This window comes from Anser cygnoides, chromosome 5 (assembly GCF_040182565.1).
Source record: "Anser cygnoides isolate HZ-2024a breed goose chromosome 5, Taihu_goose_T2T_genome, whole genome shotgun sequence".
In the NCBI taxonomy this organism is placed as follows: domain Eukaryota; kingdom Metazoa; phylum Chordata; class Aves; order Anseriformes; family Anatidae; genus Anser; species Anser cygnoides.
In genome coordinates this window covers 7,854,426-7,881,178 of record NC_089877.1, presented here as the reverse complement: position 1 = coordinate 7,881,178, position 26,753 = coordinate 7,854,426, and the positions used below count along the sequence as shown (strand labels likewise).

Here is a 26,753-nt window from a genome sequence, read left to right as displayed (position 1 = left end):
TATCGCTGCAGACATTTGGCTAAATGTGAAACGAATTTTTCAGGTTTCTTTATCTGTAAAGTCAAAAACAGTTCATATAACAAGGATTTTCTCCAGTAGAAAAAGCTGCAACATTGGAGCACTCTTGGTTCAAATGAGAACAAGCTAATGGTTAAGTGTTCTTCAGGGGTGATCTTGCCTTTTAAATGTCACCCCTGCAAGAACACAATGAATCTGTGTTCCTTCTGGACAAGTCTCAACACAATCTTACACTTGTGTGCTTTACACAGACATGTTTAAGTTTAGTAGAAGATTGAGAGCATTTGGTTTCCTAGCAATTTTGAGGCATATGACCTGAAGAAGTCACCAGAAGTTCATTTGATTTTTCAGACATATCATCAAAAAACAAACTTGTATTTTTAGTCTTTCCATCTCCCCTCAAGCACCACTGATTAGTTTGCAGTTTGGAAATCTGATGGACATACACGAGTATTACTCACAGAAACATACATCTACAGCACGTGTAGCACATCAGTGCAAAGAATTCAAATCACAAAAATACTGGACATGTTTGTTTGTTTTCTAAGCATTTCACATTCAAAATTCAACATTAAAAAAAAAAGTTACTATAAACATTCAATACAGATTGAACATAATTTCTTTAGTAACATCTGCTATAGTCTGAGTACATATGTGTATGCCTGTCTTGAAAAACTCAGTCTTTGATTTAAATGCAAGTTGAACTGGGATCTTGAGTGTTTCTTTTATACTACGAGTACAACCAAAATAGCTAGCTGGAATGGCTACTTCAGCTTCAGTTACCTCTATATACTTGTACCACATTATACCAGTACAGAGTTTCACTTCACTCTTCATTTTCTCTTAAATGCCAGTCAATGGCATTCAGATTCCAAACTGACCTTTATCTTTACACTAATAGCTTTTCTTATCAGCAGCAAAATCACTACATCTTCCACACAGTTGATCTGTCACTGTGTTTGGAATAATCCTTTACCCTAACATTTGGTGCTGACTATTAATAAATTAAGAACTAACAGCAAAATAATTACCCTTTCACCTAGGAAAACACTGGTGGCCACCACAGAACGCTCCCTCAGTGACACAGTGTTTTGCCCCGTATAATTGATGCAAATGTGTAACAGGATACTGTTATGTTCTTTTCACTAGCTGTCACTTTCACACACATACTATTTGTCTCCATACTATGGCGGATGCAATAGTCTACCACAAGGTTTTTCTATTTATTGAAAACATCTCTACTTTTAATGTTAAACTTTGTTTACTCTGTCAAGAAAGATCAATTCTTTCTTTTCTTTTCTTTTTTTTTTAAAGACGACAGACACTGGTAATGTATAAAACTGTCTTACATTTCAATTTCAGATAAATTTGAATGTTCCAACAAAAGCCAAAAAATATTTATTTCCAACTTGTACATGTAGTGTGTACCACTGGAAAGCTGCAAATCTTTCTCATCTATTAGCAATAAATGCATAGTAAATTACAGTGCATAGAAAAATTCAACATTTCACGTTACATAAGCATATAATTCATAGAATGCTGCAGATGAACGAGCAGAGATCTCTCTTCTCCACTATCAATAAATTAACCTCAAACTTTGTTTTATACATCTGCCAGCACAGTGGTGAACTGAGGTGTTGCAGGCGCCATTGTGATGGACTAAGGAAATGCTAAGGTCTGTTGCTTTACTTCATCAATCTGGAACCCGAATGGAGCTTTCCCTAAAGGTTGCCTCCAAACACATTCCTGAGGAGCACTGACTGGTGACCAGAGCGGCTGGCTGGAAAAAACAGGCTGTGCAGCATAGTAACAGTGTTAACAGCTCTTCGGCAAAACACCCTACCTCTTTGAGGAAGTCTTTTCACTAGTAATGAGTAAGGGGCTAAGCTCTCCCTGCAGTGGGCAAGACATTCTGAAAGTAAGGTTGGGAATTTTATTTTTTCAATCAATACACCATAATGTTTTTCCCCCCACATTGTTCATGTACTAATCAAAGGTAAGAATAAGACTATATGCTGGGTAGTACAGCCACTTGGGTTACTTGGTGGCTTTTCTAGCATACGCAGTAATAGCAGAAAATGCCATGAAAGGATACTCCTGTCCCAGCGTTTAAGGCACTCGATGGAGCTAGCTAGCAGACACCAAATTTATTCTGAGCCTGTTCAGTGACCCTCAGGAGTACCTTCCTGCTTCACTTTCTTTTTGCACAGCCTGGAAATGGCAACGCTTGCTGTTTTTTTATACAACACTAAGATCTCTGTAAAGAAAAGTAAGATGTTAAAGAGAACAGTATAAATGTCACTATGAGGAATTTTCACCAACAAAAAGATTTAGCTGAGTTCTATCTACAACAGAGGCTAGTAACAACAAACATTATTTACAAAGGATAAATTAAACTATATAAACTGTCACTGAATTATCTAATTGGCATTTTCTCTCTCCAAATGCACACCAGATTAAGTATGCATTCACAACTGCTCTTAAGTCTTCAAACTATTTATAACTCTCCTAAACATTGAAATAATGTATTTATATTAGGATTAATCATCGCTATAATTTAATTAGCATTTGACAAGAATTGATTTGGCAGAACTTTTTCCCTTAAAATAGGAAATGGCCATAAACCAGGGGAATGGCCATAAACTAAACACACTGGTTTTTCTCTCCATCTGCTTCTGGTAAGATGCATTCTTCAACTGCTAATTCAGTCAAGATCTTCTCAACTTCATTTATCCAGTTAATTAGAGTCAGATGCTGACAACATCCAGATTGTAAATCAAATCTGGGTATGCAGGCGAAAAGAAAGCTACTTCTAACACCAATGTACATGTTTTGATTTCTTACAGACCTACATATGAAAGAAGAGTATAAACTAGTAGCACAGTGGGAGCAGAATTACAATTATGTCGTATAAAAGATGGGTGTAAAAGCTACGTACCAAAGCACTGACCTTGAGAACACTCGAACCCAAAAGCAGGGGCTAGAACCTCACACTCCTGCCAAGCTGCAGAGGGAACTGAAGCAGGGTCTCCCACTTTTATGACACTGGTTCCAGCTAGTCAGATTGAGATAAACAGTTGTTGTTTTCCTTTTCCTCTGTCATGATTCAAAGGACAGTGGTAGCAACCCCTGTATGCTGTGGGGAGCCTGATCCTCCAACCACTCACCAGGAGCTCCCTGAGCAAGCCTGTCAGACCCTCCACCTAAAGCTCTTGCATCTGGTCTGCCCTAAATGCACCCCTGACTAAAAAAGTTGGGGGCAGTTTGGGGGGGGGGGGGGGGGGGGGGGGCGTGCAGAAGTACGCAATTCTAGTGTCTACAGAGCTCCAAAATCAAATGGAGTATGCAGTCTGGACACAGCTGAAATTAAAGCAGCAGATACCACATTTCAGGATCACAGTTATACTCTTGAGAACACGGATTCTACTTAGCTATATCCATGCATTTAAACACTTTTGGAAGGCAACAAGGATATGTATCTGATTGCATCTAATGTTCTTTTTATGCATTTTTTTCTATTTACTCCAAATGATCATGTCTGTGTCACCAAAGAAAGCCTATCATAATTAATGCTGTAGTATAGTACAATATTATTTTACTGTAGCTCTTTCTACTTGCTATAATTATGCTTAAATGGACCAAGAAGTCTGAACAGATTGAGAATATGACAAAATACTGAGAAAACTCAAAACATGAAGAAAACAACATTGCAGTATATAATTTTCTTCCTATAAAACAATAAACAAACAAGCCAACCCTAAATTCTAAAGCACAGAACAAGTTGTTTCAGAGGATAAAGATTAAAAGGACCCTTGGGGTTTCTACTGAAAGCATATAACAATGTTGAGTATCAGTTCTGAAGTGATCTATATACACAAAGCACACACATTGTTTAAGGATTGCACAGACTCATAGATCACCTGGTCCAGTCTCAAGCCACCAAAACACCAAAGTGTTTTCCCATACCTTTAGTAATATTCCAGAAATAAGACTATTTCTTTTCACTTTAATTTAGAAATAGTTGTTTATACTCTAATTAAATGAGTGGCTATAATCCATAGGCGATTGATAGTGATTTTTCAATGTTTTTTCCAGGTAATAAGGAACTGGTTTCAATTACCCCTGAACTTCACAAAACTCCAAACTTCTCTGTTCAGGAAAATCTACACTAAACAATGGGCTGCCACATCTACCATTCCCACTGTATCCTTTCTCAAGGTCTTACAACTTTGTCACACTTCAAGTCACACAACGTGGCTTTGAAATAATTTTTTAAACTTTTTTAACTTACCACAGTGTCAGTGACTTTCATTTAGCAGACTAACAGTCCTTCATCAGAAGCACTGGAACTGAACAACAGTTTGGGGACTCAGCAGCAACATTTTTTGTCCTTTGAAAACTCTGAAGTTTTAGATGCTCATCTAACTACAGAGTAATGTCAAATACTCTTAACTTACTGGATCTGTAAGAGCAAAGGGTTACATGATCATTTAACTACATGTGGGTAACTGAAACAGATTGCATGGAATATCTGGAGAAATAGCTTATCCAAAGCTAACTGCCTTCAAACAGCCAAAGAAGCAGATTTATACAGAAAATTACATTTTCTCTGTAAGTGCTCCAATTCCATACTCATACCATGTCGCACTCCTATCCCACCTTTCTCTGAATTCATGTTTACAGCAATTCATTGCCTTTCCTTACAAAAAGGATCTCAGACAGAAACATCTTGGCAGTACTGATGAAAAACTCACCATTCATTCTGGCAGGTACCATAGCCTTCTGTTGTTCAGCTGCAGGCCTTGAACAGCTCAGAACAGCAGCTCAGATGAGGAATATAGTCAAGAGCAGGCCAGGTAGCCATAATTTCCCTGGGAGGTGGCTACACTGGATCCAGCACAGTAAGACAACTAAGGTCCAATACTCTCAAAGCTAAAAAACAGTAACACGGAAATGGACTGCAAAACCTTGCCTTACAGGTAAGCCATGCCTCCACTGAAAATAGTAAGCTTTGGAAGGAGAGGACATACTCAGATCTACGTGAACCAGGCTTCCTCCCCAAGACCCAGATGTTTGTAGGAGGTATGTGGCTTCCCACAGTGTGAGCTAGAGCGGATGCCTTGAACTCGCTGAGGAGATGCAGCTTACAGACAGGTTGTACATAAGTAAGTGCAATTGTAAGCTGGAGCCTCTAATCACGAGTCTCCAAGACAACTGGCCACAAGACAATAATATAAACCATGATATAAACAGAAAGCCCCGACCAGCGCTCAGAATGGTGCTTAATTTAACTCCATTGGTTACACAAAAAGTATAACAAGCCTTACATTTAGACCATGTGGCCCAAACCTCATTGATGCTACGTTCTGGTAGGAAATAAATGCCTCAAACTAGCTTTTGCTTTCTGTTACAAAAGCAAAGACCACAAATGATTTATACTCGGCATATCCTTAGCACTAAACTACGGTGAATGTTTCCACCAATAACATCAAGTTTTTGGTTTTTGTTTTTTCTACAGCATGTGTGATCTACAAGTATCATCTGTAAGGATTCAGTCTGCGCAGTATTCTAGTAGACACTGATTTTCTCAGAGGTGGACTCTCACTTAATGAAATACAGCAAAGCTGTCCCACAATTAAAGAAAATAAACAGCAAGCAAAGAGTTAACTTTGCCATGCATGCAGCACCAACAAAGATGAGGGAAAGGGGTAACCTTACTAAGAAACTTTTTTTTTTCTTGGTCCAGCCACTCCATTTATCTCAGGTATCCTTAGTAAAGTGAATTATCAGATTTATGCCATCTGGGTTTCTATTCTTACTTCTGAAAAAGATTTTTTTACACCATGATCCATCAGTTATTCTCCAAACAGGAAAATGTTTTCATATAAAGACTGCTCAAATAAATATACTATCAATCTGGACATGACTTTTGAACCCCTCAAGTGGGTATATATATTTTACTTCTTGTAAGAACACGTGAAAGTTCTTCACAAGCGTCACCCCTCAAACTAAAAATCCATAGTATCTGACAGTTCATTCAGACTTCAAGATTTATCTGTCCTTTACATAACCTACATCTCAGTTTTTTGTTGCTGTTGTTTTTAAAACAGAGTACCAACCTAAGCTATTAAACAATATTCATTCCAAGCCAGCAAATGATCTCATTTCATACGCACATGCTCTATCTGGGTCGAAGTCCCCACACGGCGAATAAACAATACAATTTCCTGCAAAAGAAAACCTCTGAAATTAGTCAGGCTGACAAGAAACTCAGATTAGACTTGGCAAAAGGTTCACAGAGACCTAGCCAAATTGGCTGTTTCTGATTTCTAATGACACCCAAAATCACATTTGAGCCACTCCAGTTTTACGTATCATAATCCCAAGAAAGCAAACTATTTATTTTACAGACTGATTCCCTCCCACAGTACCAATAACCATCAAGGCAAGGGTCTGATCTACATTAAATGAATCCTTACTGAGATGTTGTAAGTATTACAAATAACATGGCACAGCTACATAGATATTCAGCAATGTCAGAATATAAACAAAACAAAACAAAAAGCACCACTGTAATGGTAATTCTCACCAAAAGAAATCACAAGTGAAGAGCTTCATACTCAACCAAACAATACTGTTTTAAAAATAATGATACTTCACACAAACCAAAATATTATCCACATGAAACAAGAGGTAAACTTAAGACCTGACTTACACATATTGCAGTTCTCTTCAGGAAAAAAGTAAAGCCTATGGAAGGAGGTGCACAGCAGACAAATCAAATTTAACGTTAGCATTTTAAAATGCATGGGCAAAAAAAAACCACAACACATTAGTGTATTCCAATACATCTGTGAATAAACTAAACTGGAATTCGAATATATTTAGACAAACATGAAAACAATCTAATCGCAGATTTTGCTGATGATTTTAGCCTAATGGAGACAAGTTACAAATACCTGGAGCCCCACTAAAAACAAGCCAAGCTCATAATTCATTGCAACTTGGTTTTGTACTCATATTTGTTAACTCACAACACAAGGTGGATTTAATTAACAGAATGCTTTCCTATCATCAAACAATTTCACTGGCCAAGCACGAAGCATACCAAATCACTTTCTAAAAAAACTGACACAACGTTATCAGTAAGGTTTAATCTGCAAAACTACTACTTTCACATCATCATACCTATTGTATGATACTTTTTTGAGGAGGGAAATTGACCCAATTATGATTTTGCAAATATTTACTCTTTTTACATATTATTGCACTCAATTCTTTTGTGTTTTTACACTCTGCCTTCTTTTCCTTTGAAATTAAATTAAAATGATCTAACTTGTACTGCCCAAGGCAGAGAAGAGGAGAAATCATCACGTTTTGGAAATGTAGAATGCAAGTACTTCTGTAGACTGAGACCTGTTGTATGGATCAGACTGAAGATGTGTGACAGCAGCTCCTACCAACTTCATTTCAAAAGGCTTGCTTTTTCTTACCCTAGTTGCTTTTCTAAGTGAACACAAGAGGGCACAGCTCTTGTGAAATCTCCAACTATTTGTATTCAGCATGTGCCAAACTAAAATCAGTTTGTCCCTCTTATAAACTGTCTCCCTGCAGAAAGTTTGCATGACAAAATAAGGCAAAGCAATAGATCAGAAGTCTTAAGTGCACGTAACTTCAGCTACTACGTGGAAACTAAAATGCTGTAAATGAAATAACACGAGATTACCATGTGATAAAGGTAATTCTGAGCCTTGAAAAGAAACATGTAGTGTATAGACATTAAATTATCTATTTCAGGAAATCAGATACTGACTTAACTAACATCTGGACCTCCTGAATATAAAGCATCCTGGAAAAGGAAGTGTGGAGCGACTCAGGAAAAGGATCATCCTGATAAGTGGGGGGAACAAAACGAGAATATAGGAGTCTTCACTGCATCAAATCTTTGAGGCCAAGCTTATCAGTCTATTTTTAACACTAAAAAATGGCAGAGTTAGGAAGACTTCCTAGTTTCTGTGCTCTACAACAGTAAATCAGGTATTCCACTTAAATCTATTACTATGTGTTCTAAGATAATCCAAAACATTTTTAAAAAAAAGTAATAAAAAATAGGTAATTCTCAATAACAGAACTAGCCTTTGCTAAGTTAAATAAATAAACCACATGAAAAACAAAACAAAACAGAAACCTGTGTAGTTGCAGGCAAGCAACCCACATATTCAGAAGGTACATATAAGCACCAAAAAGCTCAGCAGAAGGCAGGGGCTGGCATGAAATACTGTTTGGTGCTAACACTGCTGCGGCAGCCTCCATCCGCAGCTCCAGAACCTTTTACAAAGCCTTTCTCCCAGTGCAGAAGTAGGCAGGCTGAACGCATCTGGTGTTGGGCCATCTTCCCACCCACAGCGCTGCTGAAAAGCCCTGCCTTCAGCTGCACGGGACCGCTCTGCACACAAGGCACGGAAGCTCTTTCAGTCAAGCACCTCCTGGCCCAGACTGACGGAGCCCTGCTGGTGCGGTACCACCACAGCCTGCCTCTCTAAGTCAGCGAAACGCCTTGCTCATGACAGCTGAACAGCAATACTCGGCAGGCAGGCTGTGCCCTTTTACTGAGCTAGGCAGTGCACCTCTCGCTTGAATCAGTTGCCTTACAGCATCACACCTGCCTTCAGAGGAGCCAAGTCCATGAATTCACCTGCCCAAAGAAGAACGGTGCTTCCACAACACGTGGTAACGTTACCAGTAAAAGCAAGCAAATTCTGCTTTTCAAGCATATTGGCAATTCATATAAGCAAATTGCTCCATCTTCTTGGTTTAAAATCTTCATGAGAAAGGTACAGCCTACAGAAATTGACTCTGATGCCTGGATGAGAAAGATGCAACCTGAAAAGCAGCTCATGAGATACATGCAAATGAAAATAGGGACTGACACCAACTCTGCAGCAGAAATCTGCTCTAAAGAGAACTAGAGTACATGGCCGCGGTTACAGCATAGATGTAATTACTAGGGTACATCAAGTCCTAAAAACAGATCTGGCTACAAGATTTTAATTTTATTTATTTTATTTTATTAATCCTTGATCTTCACACACTGCTCATCCTGAATAAATACTTTGCTTTTGCTATTAAATTTTAAAAGCAGCAACCGGACTGGGAAGACATTCCCGTTATGTCACTACCATCAGTGACACATCAGGCAGCATGGCTCAGATCACAACAGGACTTAAACACAGCAGCGTTCAGCATCAAGACATTTGGCTGTAGGGGCTCTGACATGCCTGGAATTCCACTCTCGTCATCACACCCCAAAACCCTGTCCCGCCCTTCAGATGCCCATGTCATCTGGTTGGACGTAGATGACCAGCTCACTTTTCTTTGAAAGCAAGCCCAGTAAAAACAAGTAAGCACTCTTTTTCTAAGTGATTGAAGTGGCCAAAATGCAAGAAATTTGTGAGTACAACCTCCTCAGTGGAAGAAGTTCAAACCACCTTCCACCTTCCATGGGAGTGCCCTAACACTAGGCTGCAGGCTGCACTGCAGCAAAGGCAGCTGCTGCATCAGCCGGGATGCCCCGCTGCCCAGCACACACAGGGGCCGCTCACCAGAACACCAGGGGCAGGTTCCTGGCTTATGTGCACCTTCTACCTGGCCTTCTTTTAGAGCAGGATAAAAGAAGAGTAATTACCGTGAACGAGGGTGAAAAGAAAACGAGTCCTTTTATACGCAGTATGAATGAAAGAAAGCATCCATGCAGTGCATGACATGAATGTCTGGGGTCATTATCTACAGCCAAGGCTGTGTGCGTGTTGATAAAGTGCTTGTCTTTTTCTAAGTCCATAGCTCCACAAAGACTTAAAAAAAAAAAAAGTCAAACCTCCAGCTAGGGAAATAAACAGCAAAATACTACTGGTGTGTATTTTACTGAGGCCTTTAAAAAAAAGTTGTGTATCAAATTGTTGTACTGGGAAGACAAACTTTAATTGGCATTTTTGCTCCTGGGATTTGACTAACACACATTTTGCTGTAACTGAGATAACTCACACTAGGCAAGCTATTGTTAACAGAAAAAAAAAAGAAGAGTATTTCCCTCCTCCTCTTTTTTGGATTATTTACTTTCAGCAAGTGTGCTATGTCTGTTTGTCCTCAGTATAGAGATTTAAGTGAAAAATAAAATGTTTCTCTAGCTTGGGTGAAAATAACGAAAACCAGTTGTAGTACGTCCAGAGCTAAGTGCAAGAAGAAAACAAGTTCATGGAAAGAAAGCAGAATATAGATAGGAGGAAATAAGCACATCACCACAACAAAAGAATATTTCCCTTCTTCTGGCTAAGTTAGCAGCAGTAGCACAGCAGTGTAGAATTTTTAGCAAAATGATGTCAAAAGATCAAAACTGATTTCCAAGGATTGCTGCCCAAAAGTGTATTGGGGACCTCCAGCTATTTACTTTTGCCTACTTTAGTAAGATGATATAAATTTGTGATAAAAGCAGAATTATTTTTTTCTTCTTTTCAGAAATAACCATCTCAAAAGTAGTAACAGGCCATAAAAGAATGCAAAGATCACATCAGTCTACATTAGTTTCTGGCTCCGTTCTCTGAAACGCTATATGCTATTGCACACATGTTTGTTTTTATCTGTCAGAGTGGTTTATTGTTAGGGAAGTGTAGTATCAGCTGTCTCTTCCCTGCCATCAAAGCTACTTCGTTAAAGTTAATAGTGTTTGACTTCCAGAGGATCTTTTACCAAGGTAACAGAAAAAACTTGTGCTCATCATTATTTTTCCAGCAGTAAAGGCACCAAATGGATGCAATATCCCCTTTATCTTAAAAAAAAAAAAAAAAAAATAAAGTCCATTGCATTAATCCATTGAAAGCATTTAAGAATTCTACTTGTCATTTACTAAATTACTTTAGCTGTGAGCAACCATGCCCCAAAAGTTAACAGCACACCATCAGATAGCAGACCACACTGTATTAATGAAAACCTGCTTTGGTTTGTGGAAGGCTACTGTACAAAGGTTCCAATACACCTGTGCTCCTCTGTGCTGCTGTCTGTTTAACATTACTGCTTAATGGGTACAACTATTTGTGTTAACTGACATAAAGCATTTAGCAATGCTGTGCCTGCAGCCCGCATGAACACACTGTCTTAAATAAAGAACATCCAGAGAATATAATGCTGATTTAGTCAACCATTTCTGTTAGGTTTTAACTAATCATTAGTTGAGAAATGTTTGATAAGCCATATCATTTTGAAAACTTTTTCTACACTTCTAAAAACATACTCCTTCCCTTGAGAGCATCCGTTCCCTTTCATTTGCATCTCTCCTCATCTCTATTATCTGCAAAGTGCTAACAGTGCTATCTGATTTCATGAATTAATGTGTTTCCCCAAAACTGGACTTATTTCTGTGAGGAAAAAAAAACTGTCAATACATTTTATTACTTTTAATCAGAAAGTACAAATTCTGTGAACACCATTACATCAATGAAAAAATATGCATTGCCAAAAGAATTAGAGGAACATAAAAAAAAAAAAAAGAGAGAAAATTTATGCTGGAAAATGTTTATATTTAAAGCTGCTTACATAGACAAAATGCTGCTACTTTACATAAAAACATGCTAGTTTTCATAAAACTACTTAGGGACTGAGTGCATACTCATAGTGTAATACACAAGTATCCCATTAACAGTAACAAATGCAGACTTAACACAATCATCGAGAACTTGTTCCTATATAATGCAAATAAAACATAACAAAAACCATTAATCTTTAAAAAGATCAACACAGTTCCAGACACATTAGAATGGTTTGACACATTCACAAATAAAAAATGTTAATCCGAACATATGTTTGTGATATCAAATACAGGAGCACCAAGTCTGAATCAATTTAACTCTGTGAGTTACATGCTATAAAAAACTCATGCAGCTCAACAACCTGTAGTAAAAGAAAAATACAGATGAGAATGTTATGCAGGATTAAGAAACATCCAATCTCCTAACAGACATTATAATAAAATATTTTTTAAAAGAGAGAGCATGCATCTAATGCCTACAATAAGGGAAAAATTAACTGAATTACACCTTTTTTCATAATAGATAATTCTCCCTCCCATTCTTTTAAATATGAATTTAAAATATGATTTTTTTCAGACATTTTAACCTGAGTAATCTCAGTACCATTTTTTCAGTATGTACAAGTGCACCAAGAACACTCGTGGTATCTAGGAATACACGTGGTCATTTAACTGCTAAGTATCCCCTCCATGTGAAATTCCTGAAGGCAACAAGGTTGAAAACAAACCAGTTAAGTATATTGCTTGAATCAACTACTAAGACTTCTAAAGAAGTACAAAAGGGTACCTCCAGACCAAGCCCAGGAACAGGAAGGTGTGTGAACGAAGCACCCATCAGCTAGCACAAGGGGGAGCAGTTGGGTAACGTTAACAAGGCTTGCGACCCCTACCTCTGAAGGTTTAAGATGCAAGTTCACAGAACCTGCTCGCCGGCTGCCTTAGCCAACTGCACAGACAGCTGCTTTGCAGGAACTGACATACCCACAGGCAAGCATCTACCGAGAAATGAAAGCTGGCTTCCTCAAAACCACCTTCTGTGCGTGCACACTTCAGAAAACAGCCGTGCTGCCCCATGAAATGTTTGCAACTTTTTTTCTAAAAAGCAAGAGCAATTGCATCCACTATTTGGTCACTATTTTAACCACAGTCGCAAAATTCAAGCATTTGTGGGCGGAGAGAACTTCTATACAATTTTTTAGATTTTGGTAACACAGCAGCACTGCAAATTAAGTGAATTACAAGGCATCAGAGAGTATCACTGCAGTCCCTATGTGCTCCTGCATATCAACTCATTTCAAATGTTGTACAAAACAATACTAAATATCAACTTTTCCTCCATCTTGAGGGAACTAGTAAGTTGCAGTACACATTGAAATATACTGAAAAGCATTTGTAAATCATTGACCCTTATGAGCTTTGCTGTTTCACTGACAAAATCGATCTTTATGAAGAAATCTGGAGAGAGATCCTCAACCAAAGTTCACTGTCACGGCTTACTGTGATGTTCTTCCAGATTAATACAGCTGTAGCACTTCCTGTGAGACTGCAGCCATCCTGCTGTCTGGAAACCACCTTCTCCAAAACCCAAGACAGTATGCTCCTTAGGGCAGGGAATTCTTTTAGCTTCATGTTTACTAAACACAGTTAAAAACAAACACCTTCTGTCTGTGACTAGGAATCACTGTTGCTACAGTTAAACACTTTTTCAAACAAAAACTTCAGAAATAATTATCATGATAAAATAGATAGCCTTTCATACTTAAGCGCCAAATGCAGCTTGATTAAAAAATAACAATCAGCAAGCAGACCAACAGACATGAAGCAGTGTAAGAGTTCTTTTGTAAATCGGATCTTCAATCAATAACTGATTTTTACATAACAGATATATTTCACAATATAATTTACACTACTGTTGTATCTAAGTCTTGTTTTTAACTACTCCTAGAAAGCAAACTATAAAATGCCAGAGAAAAATCCTCCATTGAGCACTTATTCTTACAAGTACAATCCTCCATTTTTAAGACAACTTTCTAAAAGAAATTCACATGCTCAAAACCCCACCCAAATTCCACAGAAGCCAGTGTGAATCCTTCCACAGGATCCGCTGAAAGCTTGATGGAGTTCGTTTTACTCTTCACCACGCAACAGGGCACCATCCACCCATGAGTATTTTGAAAATCACCAAAATAGTAAAATTTCACACTCAAGTGAAATACAATTAAAAAAAAAAAACACAACTTTTTAATCTTTTATTTTTTCCATAAACTGAAAGGATCACCAGAGGCAATCTTTAAATCCCTCCACACCACCTATATGCAACTTTTAGCTCCGCAGAATTGCTGTGGTTACTTTGGCCAGCTGAGAATACCATGATCATCATTAAAAGAAACGCAGGAAAATCCCTTCAGCACAACAAAATCTGAACTACGGGTCCAATAAATCAGCCGGTTAGCTTAATTAAAAAGAACGTATTTTTAGTGGCATCACTCCAAAAGCATTACAGATAGGTCAATTAGTTACATTCTTCCCTCAGAATAAAAAGTGAACGCTGACTGTATTATTTTACTTCTGTAGGTTACTTGAAGATTTTCATCTGGGAAAAAAAAATATCTCATTTAAATCCACACTCTCCCTCTTCCCTTTTACTTACTGCACTATGCTGTTAAGAGAAGGAAAGATTTAAGGGTTTTTAACCAAAGTATCTGCTTGAAGTTCCAAGTAAAGCCTTGACAGGGGCCAGCTTGCCAAGAACTCCGCTTTCCACCAGTAAGCTAGGAAATCTATCCAGCTTTTTTTTTTTTCTTTTCTTTTTTTTAAGAGAAAAAAAAAAAAAAACACCAACGCTTCCGTTGAAGTTTTATTTTCTCGTCTGAGGATTCCTCGCGCTCGCTGCCCAACACAAACGCGGGTGACCACACGGGTGACCGCCCCGCTCTCCCCGTGAGGCGCCTGGAAACCGCCTGCCTTCAGCCGCGCGCGCACGCGGCCCGGCAGCCGCACCGCGACGGCCGCCGCCACCGCCCGGCCCCGGCTCTCGAGCTGCCCGCCCCCGGCCCGCCCCAGCCCGCCGGGCCGCCGGTACCCGCTCCTACCGCTGTGGGGCGCCGCGCCTCGCCGCCCGCCGACGGTCCGCCAACGGTCCGCTAACGGTCCGCCAACGGTCCCCTAACGGTCCGCCAACGGTCCGCCAACGGTCCGCCAACGGTCCGCCAACGGTCCGCCAACGGTCGCGCGCGGCGCTGCCCCGTCATGAGGCAGCCCCGAGCAGCGCCTCGCCTGAAGGGCCGCGTCGGGGCGTTTCTGTGAGGAAAAGCCGAGGTTTCGTTCCGAAGAAACGCCGCCTCCCGCCGGTACCGAGCTGGTCCTGAGGCGGCACCGCGCCCAGAGGGGCAGAGAAATGGTTAGTGTAGAGAAAAAGCTTTACCTTTCAAGTGTGCGTTTCGAGGAAACGAGTGATCTTCCTAGGCCTTGCGTTTGACCTCATTACATCGGGAACGTGCTATAATCTGAAGGAGCGCCCTTTTATTTTAAAGGAGAATTTCTTCTAAATAGATGATGGGCTGATAGATAAATAAAATGAGTGTGTTCCAAATCAGCAGTGTGTCAAGATACACTTCAGTACACATTACATCGAACTACAACAAAGACAACTTGATGAAGCCCGTTTGTAAAATGGCGCTGACATCCCAGATGAGCCTACAAAGAAAAATGACACTTGTTTTATCTACTGTAGATGGCAAGGAGGTACATAGTCTCCATGCTGTCACCTGATCCAAGGCCAGTTTAGCTGACAGCATGAAGCAGATCTGTAGTGCATGATTATCTGACTATTCCTTCTCTATAGACTGTGTTGTATCATGGTGAAAGATTTGTACAAGCTGAGGAGAAAGCAGGGAGTGTATCAGAGCAAGCCTGGCTTTCATGGAAGTATTAGCACTGGGCAGGTTATTAAAAGGGCCTCTGGAGTGTAGTCATAAAAAGAGGGAAGAATTTCAAAGGTAACTCAGCACAACAAACAGCCGAGCAGGAACAACTTCATGCAACTGCCAAGAAGAATATGGCTAATGCTCAAAAATTCAAAAAAAAAAAAAAAAGCAGAAACATGATAAGAATAGAAAGGATGTTCATTTTCAAGCAGAAGATAAGATATGGATTAAAGTTCATTCTCAGAATAGTGCAGAGAAAGATTTTATGGCTACGCTAGCCCCAAAACAGATGATTCCTTACTGAGTTATTTAATAGGGTAAACTAAGCTTCAGCGCTTACTGTATGCAAAGTGTGCTGCTGTGGGATGTAAATCCACGTAAGCTTACACTTCTGGCAATTCTGTCAGATTTTATTCTTCTGGAGTTCTGGTAGATTTGCCTTTTGTATTTTTATGTTTCCATCTCTGAGTTTATCTATGTGGATGTTAAGTCATTCTTTTGTTTTATTTACCTCTGTCATTCAGTTATTAGCTTTCCCTCAAGAAAAGCAAATAACCACAAAAAGGGTGGTAACTGTGTAAATAGTCCCTTACATACAATTGATTTAAACTTTCTTTTTTTCATTACATATATATAATTTCTATCCCTATGAATCTTGGCCTAAGGATGAGCATTAGCTGACAAGCTGGAGAAAAAGAACTTGTAGAGGGAGAGGAGCTGGATAACAGGGCTCACTCAGCTGAAGGAAAGGGTTCCTCAGTTTCTGATCATCATGGAATAACCTGCAATATTAACCAGAGAAGAAGCAAACAAGTAATTTGAGAAAGCTTTGATTACTGGCAGAGCAAGGCAGAGAAAAAAGACGAGGAGCAATATTAGTTGGGAAGGGACAAGCAAAGTTGTACATGAGCTAGGGAAAGAAAGCTGCTGAAGTAAATTCTTGTGGAGAAATTGGTGAAACTATATTAAGTTTCTTATAAACCGGAATTCACCAGAAGTTCATTAGTCACCTTTTCAGGCTATGAACATGTTTTTGGTTAGTTATATGTGGAAAGGAACAGCAGAATTTTCCACTGTCCCTCTTGTCCTACTGTCCCTTTCATATTTTTCTCCCACTCTCAACTTCTTTTTCCATGTTGTCTCTTATATTTGAATAACTTCCCATCTGCCACATGCCAAATCTCCTTCAGATCCCTCCTTAAAACCTACTTCCTTCACATAACCTACTTATGCTGATATTTTCACCACGACATCTCCATTCATTCCCCATCTGAACTATTGTACCATAAATCATATTTGTCTTGCTTAGATTGTCAGTGCTAAACATAAAGCATGTCCCGGACATTCTAGCAGTCATTCCTAGTCTGCTGCCACATGAATGATAGCGGGGTCTTGTATCAATTTCTGTACATTTCCCAGCAGAACAGAAGAGAAAAAAATTATTCAAAGAGCTTCACAACAGCCCTCAAGGCTTGTCTGTATTACACAGCTGGGAACAAACATTTCTTCCTCCTCTGAACTACAACTCATTATATTATTAGTTAACCAAAGGTTAAATATAACTAGCAAATGTTTGTTCCTATTACACGTGACAGTTTCTTATATATATACAAACATCTTAGTAGATACTAAAATATGCCTTTCTTCTTGGTTCTGGAAGTAAATGTTTCAAATAACACAGTATCTGAACCTTAATAGAAAACATAATTGTTAGTCCTTAGCAGTCAATAAGGAGAAATTAATTACTTAAAATTTGATGAGAAAAATCTGTGAACAATTTTGAAAATGAATTCTGTCAGGTCATAGTTAGTCAACAGCTCTCTTTTTCAATTGGGAGGATTAATGTTTTTTTCCATTAAACTAATGCCAAAACTTTGACTCACTGGAAATAAAACATTAGCTTAAAGAGCTACTCATTATCATTTGTTTTACAGTAAAAAATAAATTTCACGAATTAAGATATAAACCATTTTGTCACATAGCAATATGTTGGAGAAGATGTGGAAGGTGACCTGTGTACAAATAGTTCATCCATCCTTGCCAGGTTCCCAACTACTGTAACACATACATGGTTCACATGGAAAGACAGAAGTTTCACTTGCTCAGACTATTGGTTTAGGTTCTGTAAAGCAGAAAAGATAACGCTTACCTTGCAGGAGTATGGTGATGAGTAACTATCGTTTTCGTTATCTGTAGCATGCTGAGCCCTCCCCTGTGCGTACACCCTCTGACCTAACATCGGCACAGGCATGGATGCACGCTGTGAGGTCTTCGGGGACAAGACACCTTTATGCATGTGAGTAAAGATTTCTCATAAGCAAAGAAGTTTTCGGAATGAGTCCTGGTATAGGGTAACTAAAAAGTAAAGAACATCTCTTAGAAGTACCTCTTCAACATGTATTGCTGCTCATACAAAAGACAGTAACAGCAGATCCTAAGGTCACCTTCTTGCATGCAAAGACTATTCCCACACGAAAGCAGGAAAACTTGAGAGGGCCCAAGCACTTATGGAAATGATGAATGGAAATGGGTCGTGTCCAGCATCTTGCAGTATAAATTCATGTTTGTTTGAAATCAAAATCAAAATCGAAATCTTACTTTAAAATTGAAAACCTGTATTAAGCATCTAGGTGAGACAGGTAAAGAAAAATATAAGATTTTTTAAAATTTATTTATTTATTTGATAATACTAACTGGAGCATCAAAAATCATTTCAGGACTTCTTGCAAATCTTTAACATCAAATTCTCCTTTATTTCACAGAAAATGACCTGGTCATTAGTTGTTATCCTATCATGTGTTCAGTAGGATAGATCTCATGTTATACTGCATTTAAGGTTTTATTTACCTTTTTGGTTTGTAACAGTGTTTTGGTCAATCTTGCTCCCAGACCATAATGTTTTTACAGATGTTTTTTCTCTATAAAAGGTATTAAACTCTTTATTAACCTACTGAGATCTGGAACTGGCATTCTTGGCTTTGGGGACACTCTAAAATGACAAAGCTGGGAAAGTGTTGGCAGATAATACCTTTGCAAGTGGGGACAGATGTTTTACAAATGCTGAGAAGCTAAGGAATCTGCAAAATTCATAAACCCCAGTGGGTTTAATGCTTCTGCTGTCTCTAAAATACCAATACCAACACAATATGTGTGTCCCATTTTCTGCATTGACAACCACTGTGAATTTTAGGATCAGTGCTGACCATTAAGTTCCTAGTATACATCCTAAATATTTAGAAATACTTACTTTTCTGAAGAAACTACTAGTTAAAATGTTGTTAAAGTAAAGGTATTTCAAAGCACATGTGAATAATCTAAAATGTATTTCCTCTGCAAAACTTGGTTTCTTCAAAATTCCTAATCCTGGTTATGAATTTGGAAACATTGATTTTGGTTCTCAATATGAAATACTTTGAAAATGTTGTCATTTTTTCATAGGAGAGACAAGTACTTTCAGAAAACATTACATATGCCTTTCAGAAAACAATACATCTTCAAGTTGCCCCTGCTTGGCTACTTAAAAATGGAAGTACTCAAAGTTTCTAGTTACCGTGGATAATTTGGGCATACAAAAAACCACTGTGGATTCATATGCTGACTGCCTCTTGTTCCGTGTTAGAAAGTTCTTGTCTTTCTCTACTGCCAGCTTCTCAAGCTTATTTGGGTCTTAATATTTACAAGATAAACTTTTCATACTTTTAACATTATAGCAGACAATAATTGCTCTGGTACATCTGTGAGAGCTCACCACCTTCATTTCAGTCTCTAAGGTTCTAATTCAGGAAAGCACTTCAGCAAATCCATCATTTCTGAGCAGTGTGTAGACTACACAGATATTCAAATGTTTTCTGAATGGGAATGTTTTCTTATAGATCATACACCTGGAACCTATTAAATACTTATTATCCTGCAGCACAAGAAAGAATTGTATTCAATCTTCTCAGGGTTAACTGTTCTAGGAATTTAAAAAAAAATGGGAAATGCATTGTTTGTAAGTAAATGTGCCAAATGTGCCACATACAACTAAAGGAACTAAAGGAACAGGTTCCTTGAAGTATGTTTACATTGCCATTTTTGAAAGTCTGACTGCACTTGAACAGTTGAGTACAAAACAGTAGCTACCTGAATGCAGACATTACAAAGCAGGAAACTGGGAGTAGAGAGTATATTTTAGAGAGACCTATTTCTGTCTCAATGTTAAATTACATTGATGTTCTAACAGCCTGCACCCTAGTGAGTCACACTGTTGATAGGATCCTGGCACTGCTGGATACAGTGCACAGTTAAACCCCATCTGTGCTGTGTATGAGGGAGAGATCTAGTTCCTGGCCCATGGAGACGACTGTTTACATTTCATAAGCCTGCATATTTTTACAAAAATAACCGTCATCACCATCATCTGATGTCAGTTCCACAGCACATGCGGCGATTTACCCACTGGTTACGGCAAAGGATTTTAGAATCCATTCTTGCCGTTAAAGAACACCAATACTCAGATTTCAGAGAAGTCAAAGTGCTGTGTGTCCAAGGCATATTGTACTGACCACAATTTTAATTTCTTATTTAATTCAATAAAATCTATCTTTGCTGAAGCTGCTCAACATTGCCACAGGATTTCCAGTCTACTAGTAAAGTTGAGAGTTACTATCCCAGCAGTCTGTTCTGGCTTTCTACATGACATAAAAAGTATTTCTTGTAACTGATTAGCAATAGGTTGTTTTTGTAACAGTGTGTTTCTGTGCACATGCCCTCCTTCAATATCCCTTCCCTATTCCCAGGACAGAGACACCAAGTCAGTAGTCACAGACTACTATATTACATCAGAGAGCCCTCATTAAATCACTGTAGACACAATTATCTTTTGTATCCATCAAACCATGAAAGGTTACCTGAGTTACTAAAAAATTCCAGGCGTCTTCTTAATAAACAACAGTATAGTGATTAATTGCTAAAAGAACCTGGTGCTTTAGGAGTAGCTTTTATTAGGAAAGTTTAACATGCTCATTCACCAGACAACTGAACTCTCCACTTCTCACTTTCTCAGGTCACCTGCAAGTACTAAAGATTTATGTGAGCAAGAAATATTGTTACTTTTTAACATGGTGGTGTTTTTTTAAGCAACATATCTTAGATAGAGATTTAGCCCCATGATGCATACAAAGAAAGAGACTTTCCTTTGAGAGGATTTGGTATGAACTGGGTCACAAAGGCAATTAAAAGTCGTAAACCAGATGTATTATGTCTGTTCAATCCTTTTCATTTGTGTCAACGGGTGAAATCGTAGCATGGTACGCCCTGGTTCATTTTGTCATTCTGAAACTAGAAATGATGTAAACAAAAAAAAAAAAAAGCAGCTCTTTTTGTGAAAGATACTCATTTTATTCCACTTAATGATAAATTTGAAGCTGCAAATACATGTGTATTTTTAAAGATTATAAAAAGGGCGTTCGGTAGTCTGGATTCACATTAATTGTGATTAATTTTTTTTCTTCTTTATCCCACAGTATCTATACATCGGGTGAAATATATGTAAATAAATCACACCATCAGTGCTGTCTTTTCATTCACCTGTGGAATGCTTCATATGAATTACTGGGTCATGTAAAATACACGCTTTAAGTTCCATTTGAGCTGAACTGAATATGCTTTCTGCTTCCATGGAAGATCACTGTAAACACAGTGAAATTAGTAAATCATGTATGTGGTTGTTCAGTAAGGAGTCACTCGAGTTAATTGTATTTCTGTTGTTTTTGGCAAATAACTACTGCTACAATATTTACTCGCACTTAATAAGCTGAAGCAAGCTCTGAGCCTCTTTGAAATCACACTCTAGTGTACAAAAACCGTAAACACTGCAGAATGAGGATTCAGCTTGAAAACAGATTCATTACTTACTTGCCAAACTTCCTGCAAGTGGGGGAGGATTTGCTACTCTCAGTAAAGTACCTTTGTAGGTAACTGCTGGGAAAACAGACATAATACCTTGGTGGTACTGAGCAGCTGGCAATGTGGCATCATTCCTAAATAAATTCCCTCTTCCAGAGCTCATCTTCTGGAAGAGAGGTAATGAGTCCCTTTGTCCTCTTTGCTACCAAATAGGATAACAATCAGTACCTCTGCTCAGAGTTCATAAAACTAGTTTACACTTCCCCTTCTCTGCTCCAGTCCCAGAGAGCCACTGTGGCTGCCCCAGAGATCATAGAATCATAGAATCATAGAATATCCCGAGTTGGAAGGGACCCATAAGGATCATCGAGTCCAACTCCTGGCACCGCACAGGTCTGCCCAAAATTTTAGACCATGTGACTAAGTGCACAGTCCAAATGCTTCTTAAATTGCAACAGGCTTGGTGCAGTGACTACTTCACTGGGGAGTCTGTTCCAGTGTGTGACCACCCTCTCAGTGAAGAACCTCTTCCTGATGTCCAGCCTAAACCTCCCCTGCCTCAGCTTGACACCATTCCCGTGGGTCCTATCACTGGTGATTAAGGAGAATAGGTCAGCGCCTGCCTCTCCACTCCCCCTCGCGAGGAAGTTGTAGACTGCGATGAGGTCCCCCCTCAGCCTCCTCTTCTCCAGGCTGAACAGGCCCAGTGACCTCAGCCGCTCCTCCTATGTCTTCCCCTCTAGGCCCTTCACCATCTTCGTTGCCCTCCTCTGGACACTCTCCAACAGTTTTACATCCTTTTCGTACTGTGGTGCAGACATGTAGGGTACAGATCTCCAGACACGTAGGATACTGTGGCATAGAGGCATTATCCACATCCTTCAGGTTTTCTGAATTCCCAGTGGCACCAATTCCTGAGGCAGAACTAATCAAAATGGGTGAAAATTTGCACCTCAGGAGTTCACTTCCGTTAGCCATTCTGTTCTTTTTTTCATTTGCATTGTTTGGGTCATATTCGTACTCTTATCTTCACCTGTGCAACTTTCTTACTCGTTCCTGATACAGTTATCTGCACTTTGGTGGGGGTGGCGGGGAGGAGAGTGTCCTATGTAGTCCCTAAACAGCTTACTGCCATAGCCAGACAGAAACTCGTCTATAATTTACTTTATACTGCCAATACTTTTTGTGAGAGGAAATTGTTGGGGCACTGGAAGTTATTTATTTTCTACTATATTTTATTAGGTTATTTCCTGTTTTTCTTCCTGTTCCTTTTGCTCTGTCTAATTTGGCAGATTGATTTTCTTCTTCCACTTTCCTTCGTCTTTGTTTGTTCTCCCTGTCCTACTCACCACTACTTTTCCAAATCTTCTGGACATCAGTTGAATCTAAGAAAGTAGAGCTGGCCAAGGATTTCGACATTTAAAACACAGATAAAGACTTTCAGTTAATTTAAACCTTCAGGCTTGCCAGAATACTTACATCCAGATCTAGAAAACAGTCATTTCATCTGGGATTTTTTTTTTTTCCTTTTCACATTTTTTTTAATATTTTATTTTCCCAGAACTTATGCTAGCCCCTGCTTTATCTTGTTCCTTTTCCCACTAAAGTCACTGAGAGTCATACTGGCCCAATTCTTCTGCTTTCTATTCTGGGTATTATCATTCTCCCAAAGACTCAGGCATCTCCGTGGTTCTCAGTTTTTTAGCATTTAGACTGGGATTGGCAGACAGCAAAAGCATCAGGAAATAAAGCAACATTCCTGGCATCACCTGCTGAGTAATGGGCAAAATGAGACATTTGTTTGGGGTTACGTAAGCTTACCTTGCCTAAGACCTTCACTGCCGAACACATTTACCTTTCTTTCTCTGTTAATCTCAGTTAAGTATAGTTATGTTGAAAAGATGTGCTTACTATGACTATAATATTCTGCTTTGGCATCCAGCTCCATCTCTGTTTTGCACTGCATATTTTATTGTTGTATTAGGTAGTGAAAATTGCTCATTGCTTGACAAAACTTAACCTGATTTCTCGGTAGGTGAATTTTCCAATCTGCTATCTCACAAATTTCCAGCGAAATGCACTATGTTTTCTAATCTGCTATCTCACAAATTTCCAGTGAAATGTACTGTGTTTCAGGAAACGAGACCCTCTGAAGTTATGTGCCCCTCTAGACTGAGATAAATTGAACAGCATTAAATGCATCTATACCTTGGGAAAAAAGATCATTAAGTTCAACTCATAGAGAAATAGCCCCAAGGGATCTTAGGCTTGCTCAGGCTAGCCAAAGGCCACAGCCAGCACAGCAAATTCCCAAATTTGACATTTTTAAGCTATTAATTTGAATTGCCAAATAGTCTTTAGACATATTGTCACAGCTCCTTGATGTGGAATTGCTCAGAGGTTAATTTTACTCATCAGCTGCATCAACACATGGTCAAGGAAGACAGGGGTGATGTGTTATTCCTGCAGCGTTTTTTGATTTCTCTCTTAAGAAAAAAGTTATTGGATTTGTATTTATTTTTAACAAAGTTGGTACTGTCTCATAACTCTTTATAATAAACAAAACTTGCAGAAAAGTATCAATTCAGTTCAATAGCACATAAAACAATTATAGATTTACCAAAATGTCATCGTTACAAAAGCCAAATGAGGAGGGCTCATCTATTTTAACCACGTATTTAGTAGCAACTGGGCACAAGCCATCAACACTGGAGAGGGAAACTCCTAACATTGCTTTTCTAATCAGTTTCTAACATGTTATCTAAGTTTCAGCATTTGTTAACTAAGCACAAATTTGATAGCATTGAGGGGAAGCAATACGCTCAAAGCAGATTACAGTCAAGAATATGCTGATACTAAAAGCACTGAAAAAATATTTTTTACGCCAAGAAAGAAAGAAAAAAAAACTTGGGGTATGACCTGGAAATTTGAATACTTGAAGAACAAGGGTTCAGCATTTTTTATTTTTCATTTTTGGCACACTCCAATTTACTGCTCATGCATTTGGACACAGATTCAACTGTCTCCTGTATCCAAGGATAATGACCTACCACTCCAGTGATTTAGTAAACCTCAACTCTGTTCAGCCACTCAATCAGTGATGGGCTAATCCCTTAATGGCCATTTGTGTCTTTCCAATGCATCCTAAAGAGTTCTGCAACACTCCGATTCTGCTGCACAGAATTACGTGCACTCCTTCCCCCCTTGTTATCTTATCAGGTAGCTAATTCCCACAAATGATCGTGCAGTTTCAAGTTTAAGATGAAATTGCAATTGAATCATAAATTTGTCACTCTCTAGACAGCTGCAAAGTCAGTAAAATCTTGATCAAGTGGGGATTAGTCACTGGATTGAACAATTAAGACCTGTGAGTACATCTGGCCCTCAGTCAGAGACATGTTTATTGATAAAAAAAAAAGAAAAAAAAAGTTTATGTAGAGGTTTAAAATGTTATTAATTCTTAAGTGGGGCATAATCCTTTACCTAGTATATTGTGACACATAGCTAGCTATACCACTAAGGCCTTGTCCTGCTCAACTGACTATTTAAACAGAATTAATCTTTTGCAATAATGACTGTGAGCCTTTATACATACCAGAGGAGAGTGCAGAGATGTCATTTACAAAAATTGTTTGCTTCCATGGTTTTTTGAGTCTGTGAACTAAAATATCATTTCAGATCACCTAGTTATGTTTTTATTAAAATGTTCATATATATTAAGCAACATATTTCCGACACAAGAATAATATGTTAACTGCAAAGAACTGACATAAACACCCATCTATCTGAGCCCTGTTTTGAAAAAATTAAGGCACAATAGGATATTGGAAAGTTATTTTGCACTGCCCGTTACATGAAGGAGACAGTAAAGGAGATAAGCAGTTCCCTCAAGTTAGTGACCCCTACCCACGATTTTCTTTAGTAGAGATTTCTCCCATTGTATTGTGTCTCCATGTTTTACTATGATCCATTTTGATAGTTTATTGTAGTAAACAGTAGATCTCTGAAATGTGAAGCATTACCACTCCATGGCTGTAAATTTTACACCTTTCATATTTTGAACACTGCCATAGTTTCTTACATACAAATACAGATGGATTTAAATTCTGGCTACTTCTATAGTTCATCAGTTACAGGGTTTCCGTTGTGTCGACAGGCAGCTGTAAAGAACTCAGCAGAGGCTAGAAGCCTCATTTCAGAAATACTAACAGCAGCAATTTTTGCTCATCTTTGTTCTGACTGAGACTTCCACTAGTAAATTAAAAGGAAATGATTTAAGCTATAATTCACTGATACCATGAGTGTGTGCAGTCCTGTTGCCTGACAGATTCGGTGCTTGTGCACTTAGCGAACAAATTTTGTCTGCCAGGTCTGTAGTAGGTAATAATTGACCAAGCTCTTCCAGTGCCACAAGTATCAGTTTTTTTCTGATTTATCTAGTGCAATGAAAGAAACAGAAGCATTGCTACATCTGTAGATTAAGATAGGATTTGATTGCCTGATGGAAATCTTCATGTTCTACTTGCTTGTTATGAAAACGGTTCACTGGAATTACTCCGGACAAAAGAGAAAATTGAATTTGCATCTTCCACAGCCTGAATGCTTTCATCCCATAGCTCTTAGTACAAGATGTCTTCTTTAAGCAGATCTGTACCTTTCAATCCCGTTGCTTTTCTCACAAGATACTGAAACAAAACATTCAGCGTGAGGTTTCAAAGAAACATTTTGTTCAACTCAACACAGCAGTTTTCAGCATCTGATCGCCAGAAAAAAGAAAAAAAAAAGGAAAGAAGGAAGGAAAGAAGGAAAGGAAGGAAAGGAAGGAAAGGAAGGAAAGGAAAAGAAGGGAAGGGGGAAGGGAAGGGAAGGGAAGGGAAGGAAGGGAAGGGAAGGGAAGGGAAGGGAAGGGAAGGGAAGGGAAGGGAAGGGAAGGGAAGGGAAGGGAAGGGAAGGGAAGGGAAGGGAAGGGAAGGGAAGGGAAGGGAAGGGAAGGGAAGGGAAGGGAAGGGAAGGGAAGGGAAGGGAAGGGAAGGGAAGGGAAGGGAAGGGAAGGGAAGGGAAGGGAAGGGAAGGGAAGGGAAGGGAAGGGAAGGGAAGGGAAGGGAAGGGAAGGGAAGGGAAGGGAAGGGAAGGGAAGGGAAGGGAAGGGAAGGGAAGGGAAGGAAAGGAAGGAAGGAAGGAAGAGAGAGAGAAAGAGAAAGAGAAAGAGAAAGAAAAAGAGAAAGAGAAAGAGAAAGAGAAAGAGAAAGAGAAAGAGAAAGAGAAAGAGAAAGAGAAAGAGAAAGAGAAAGAGAAAGAGAAAGAGAAAGAGAAAGAGAAAGAGAAAAGAGAGAAAACAAAAGAAA

The 26,753-nt window shown here is 38.9% G+C and overlaps 1 protein-coding gene and 2 long non-coding RNA genes across 4 annotated transcripts in view; 1 reads left to right on the top strand and 2 right to left on the bottom strand.

Annotated features, from left to right (window-relative positions):
* Window positions 1–686: 686 nt before the first annotated feature.
* Window positions 687–14,776, bottom strand: LOC136790884 (uncharacterized). Its single transcript, XR_010831717.1, has 3 exons — window positions 14,689–14,776; window positions 2,969–3,073; window positions 687–2,275 (listed from the first exon to the last, which is right to left on the bottom strand). It is a non-coding gene; the product is annotated as an uncharacterized lncRNA (long non-coding RNA).
* Window positions 14,425–21,152, top strand: LOC106033902 (uncharacterized). The gene is made up of 3 exons (XR_001205647.3): window positions 14,425–14,996; window positions 17,719–17,818; window positions 21,027–21,152. It is a non-coding gene; the product is annotated as an uncharacterized lncRNA (long non-coding RNA).
* Window positions 21,153–21,296: 144 nt separating this feature from the next.
* WT1 (WT1 transcription factor) overlaps window positions 21,297–26,753 on the bottom strand; it is a 105,139-nt gene continuing 99,682 nt past the window's right edge. For both annotated transcript variants that reach the window (XM_066997545.1, XM_066997546.1), the window contains one exon: window positions 21,297–26,093. In XM_066997545.1, coding sequence (XP_066853646.1) covers window positions 26,084–26,093 — 10 coding nt within the window. In that variant the 3' untranslated portion in view covers window positions 21,297–26,083. The remainder of the gene's footprint in view (window positions 26,094–26,753) is intronic.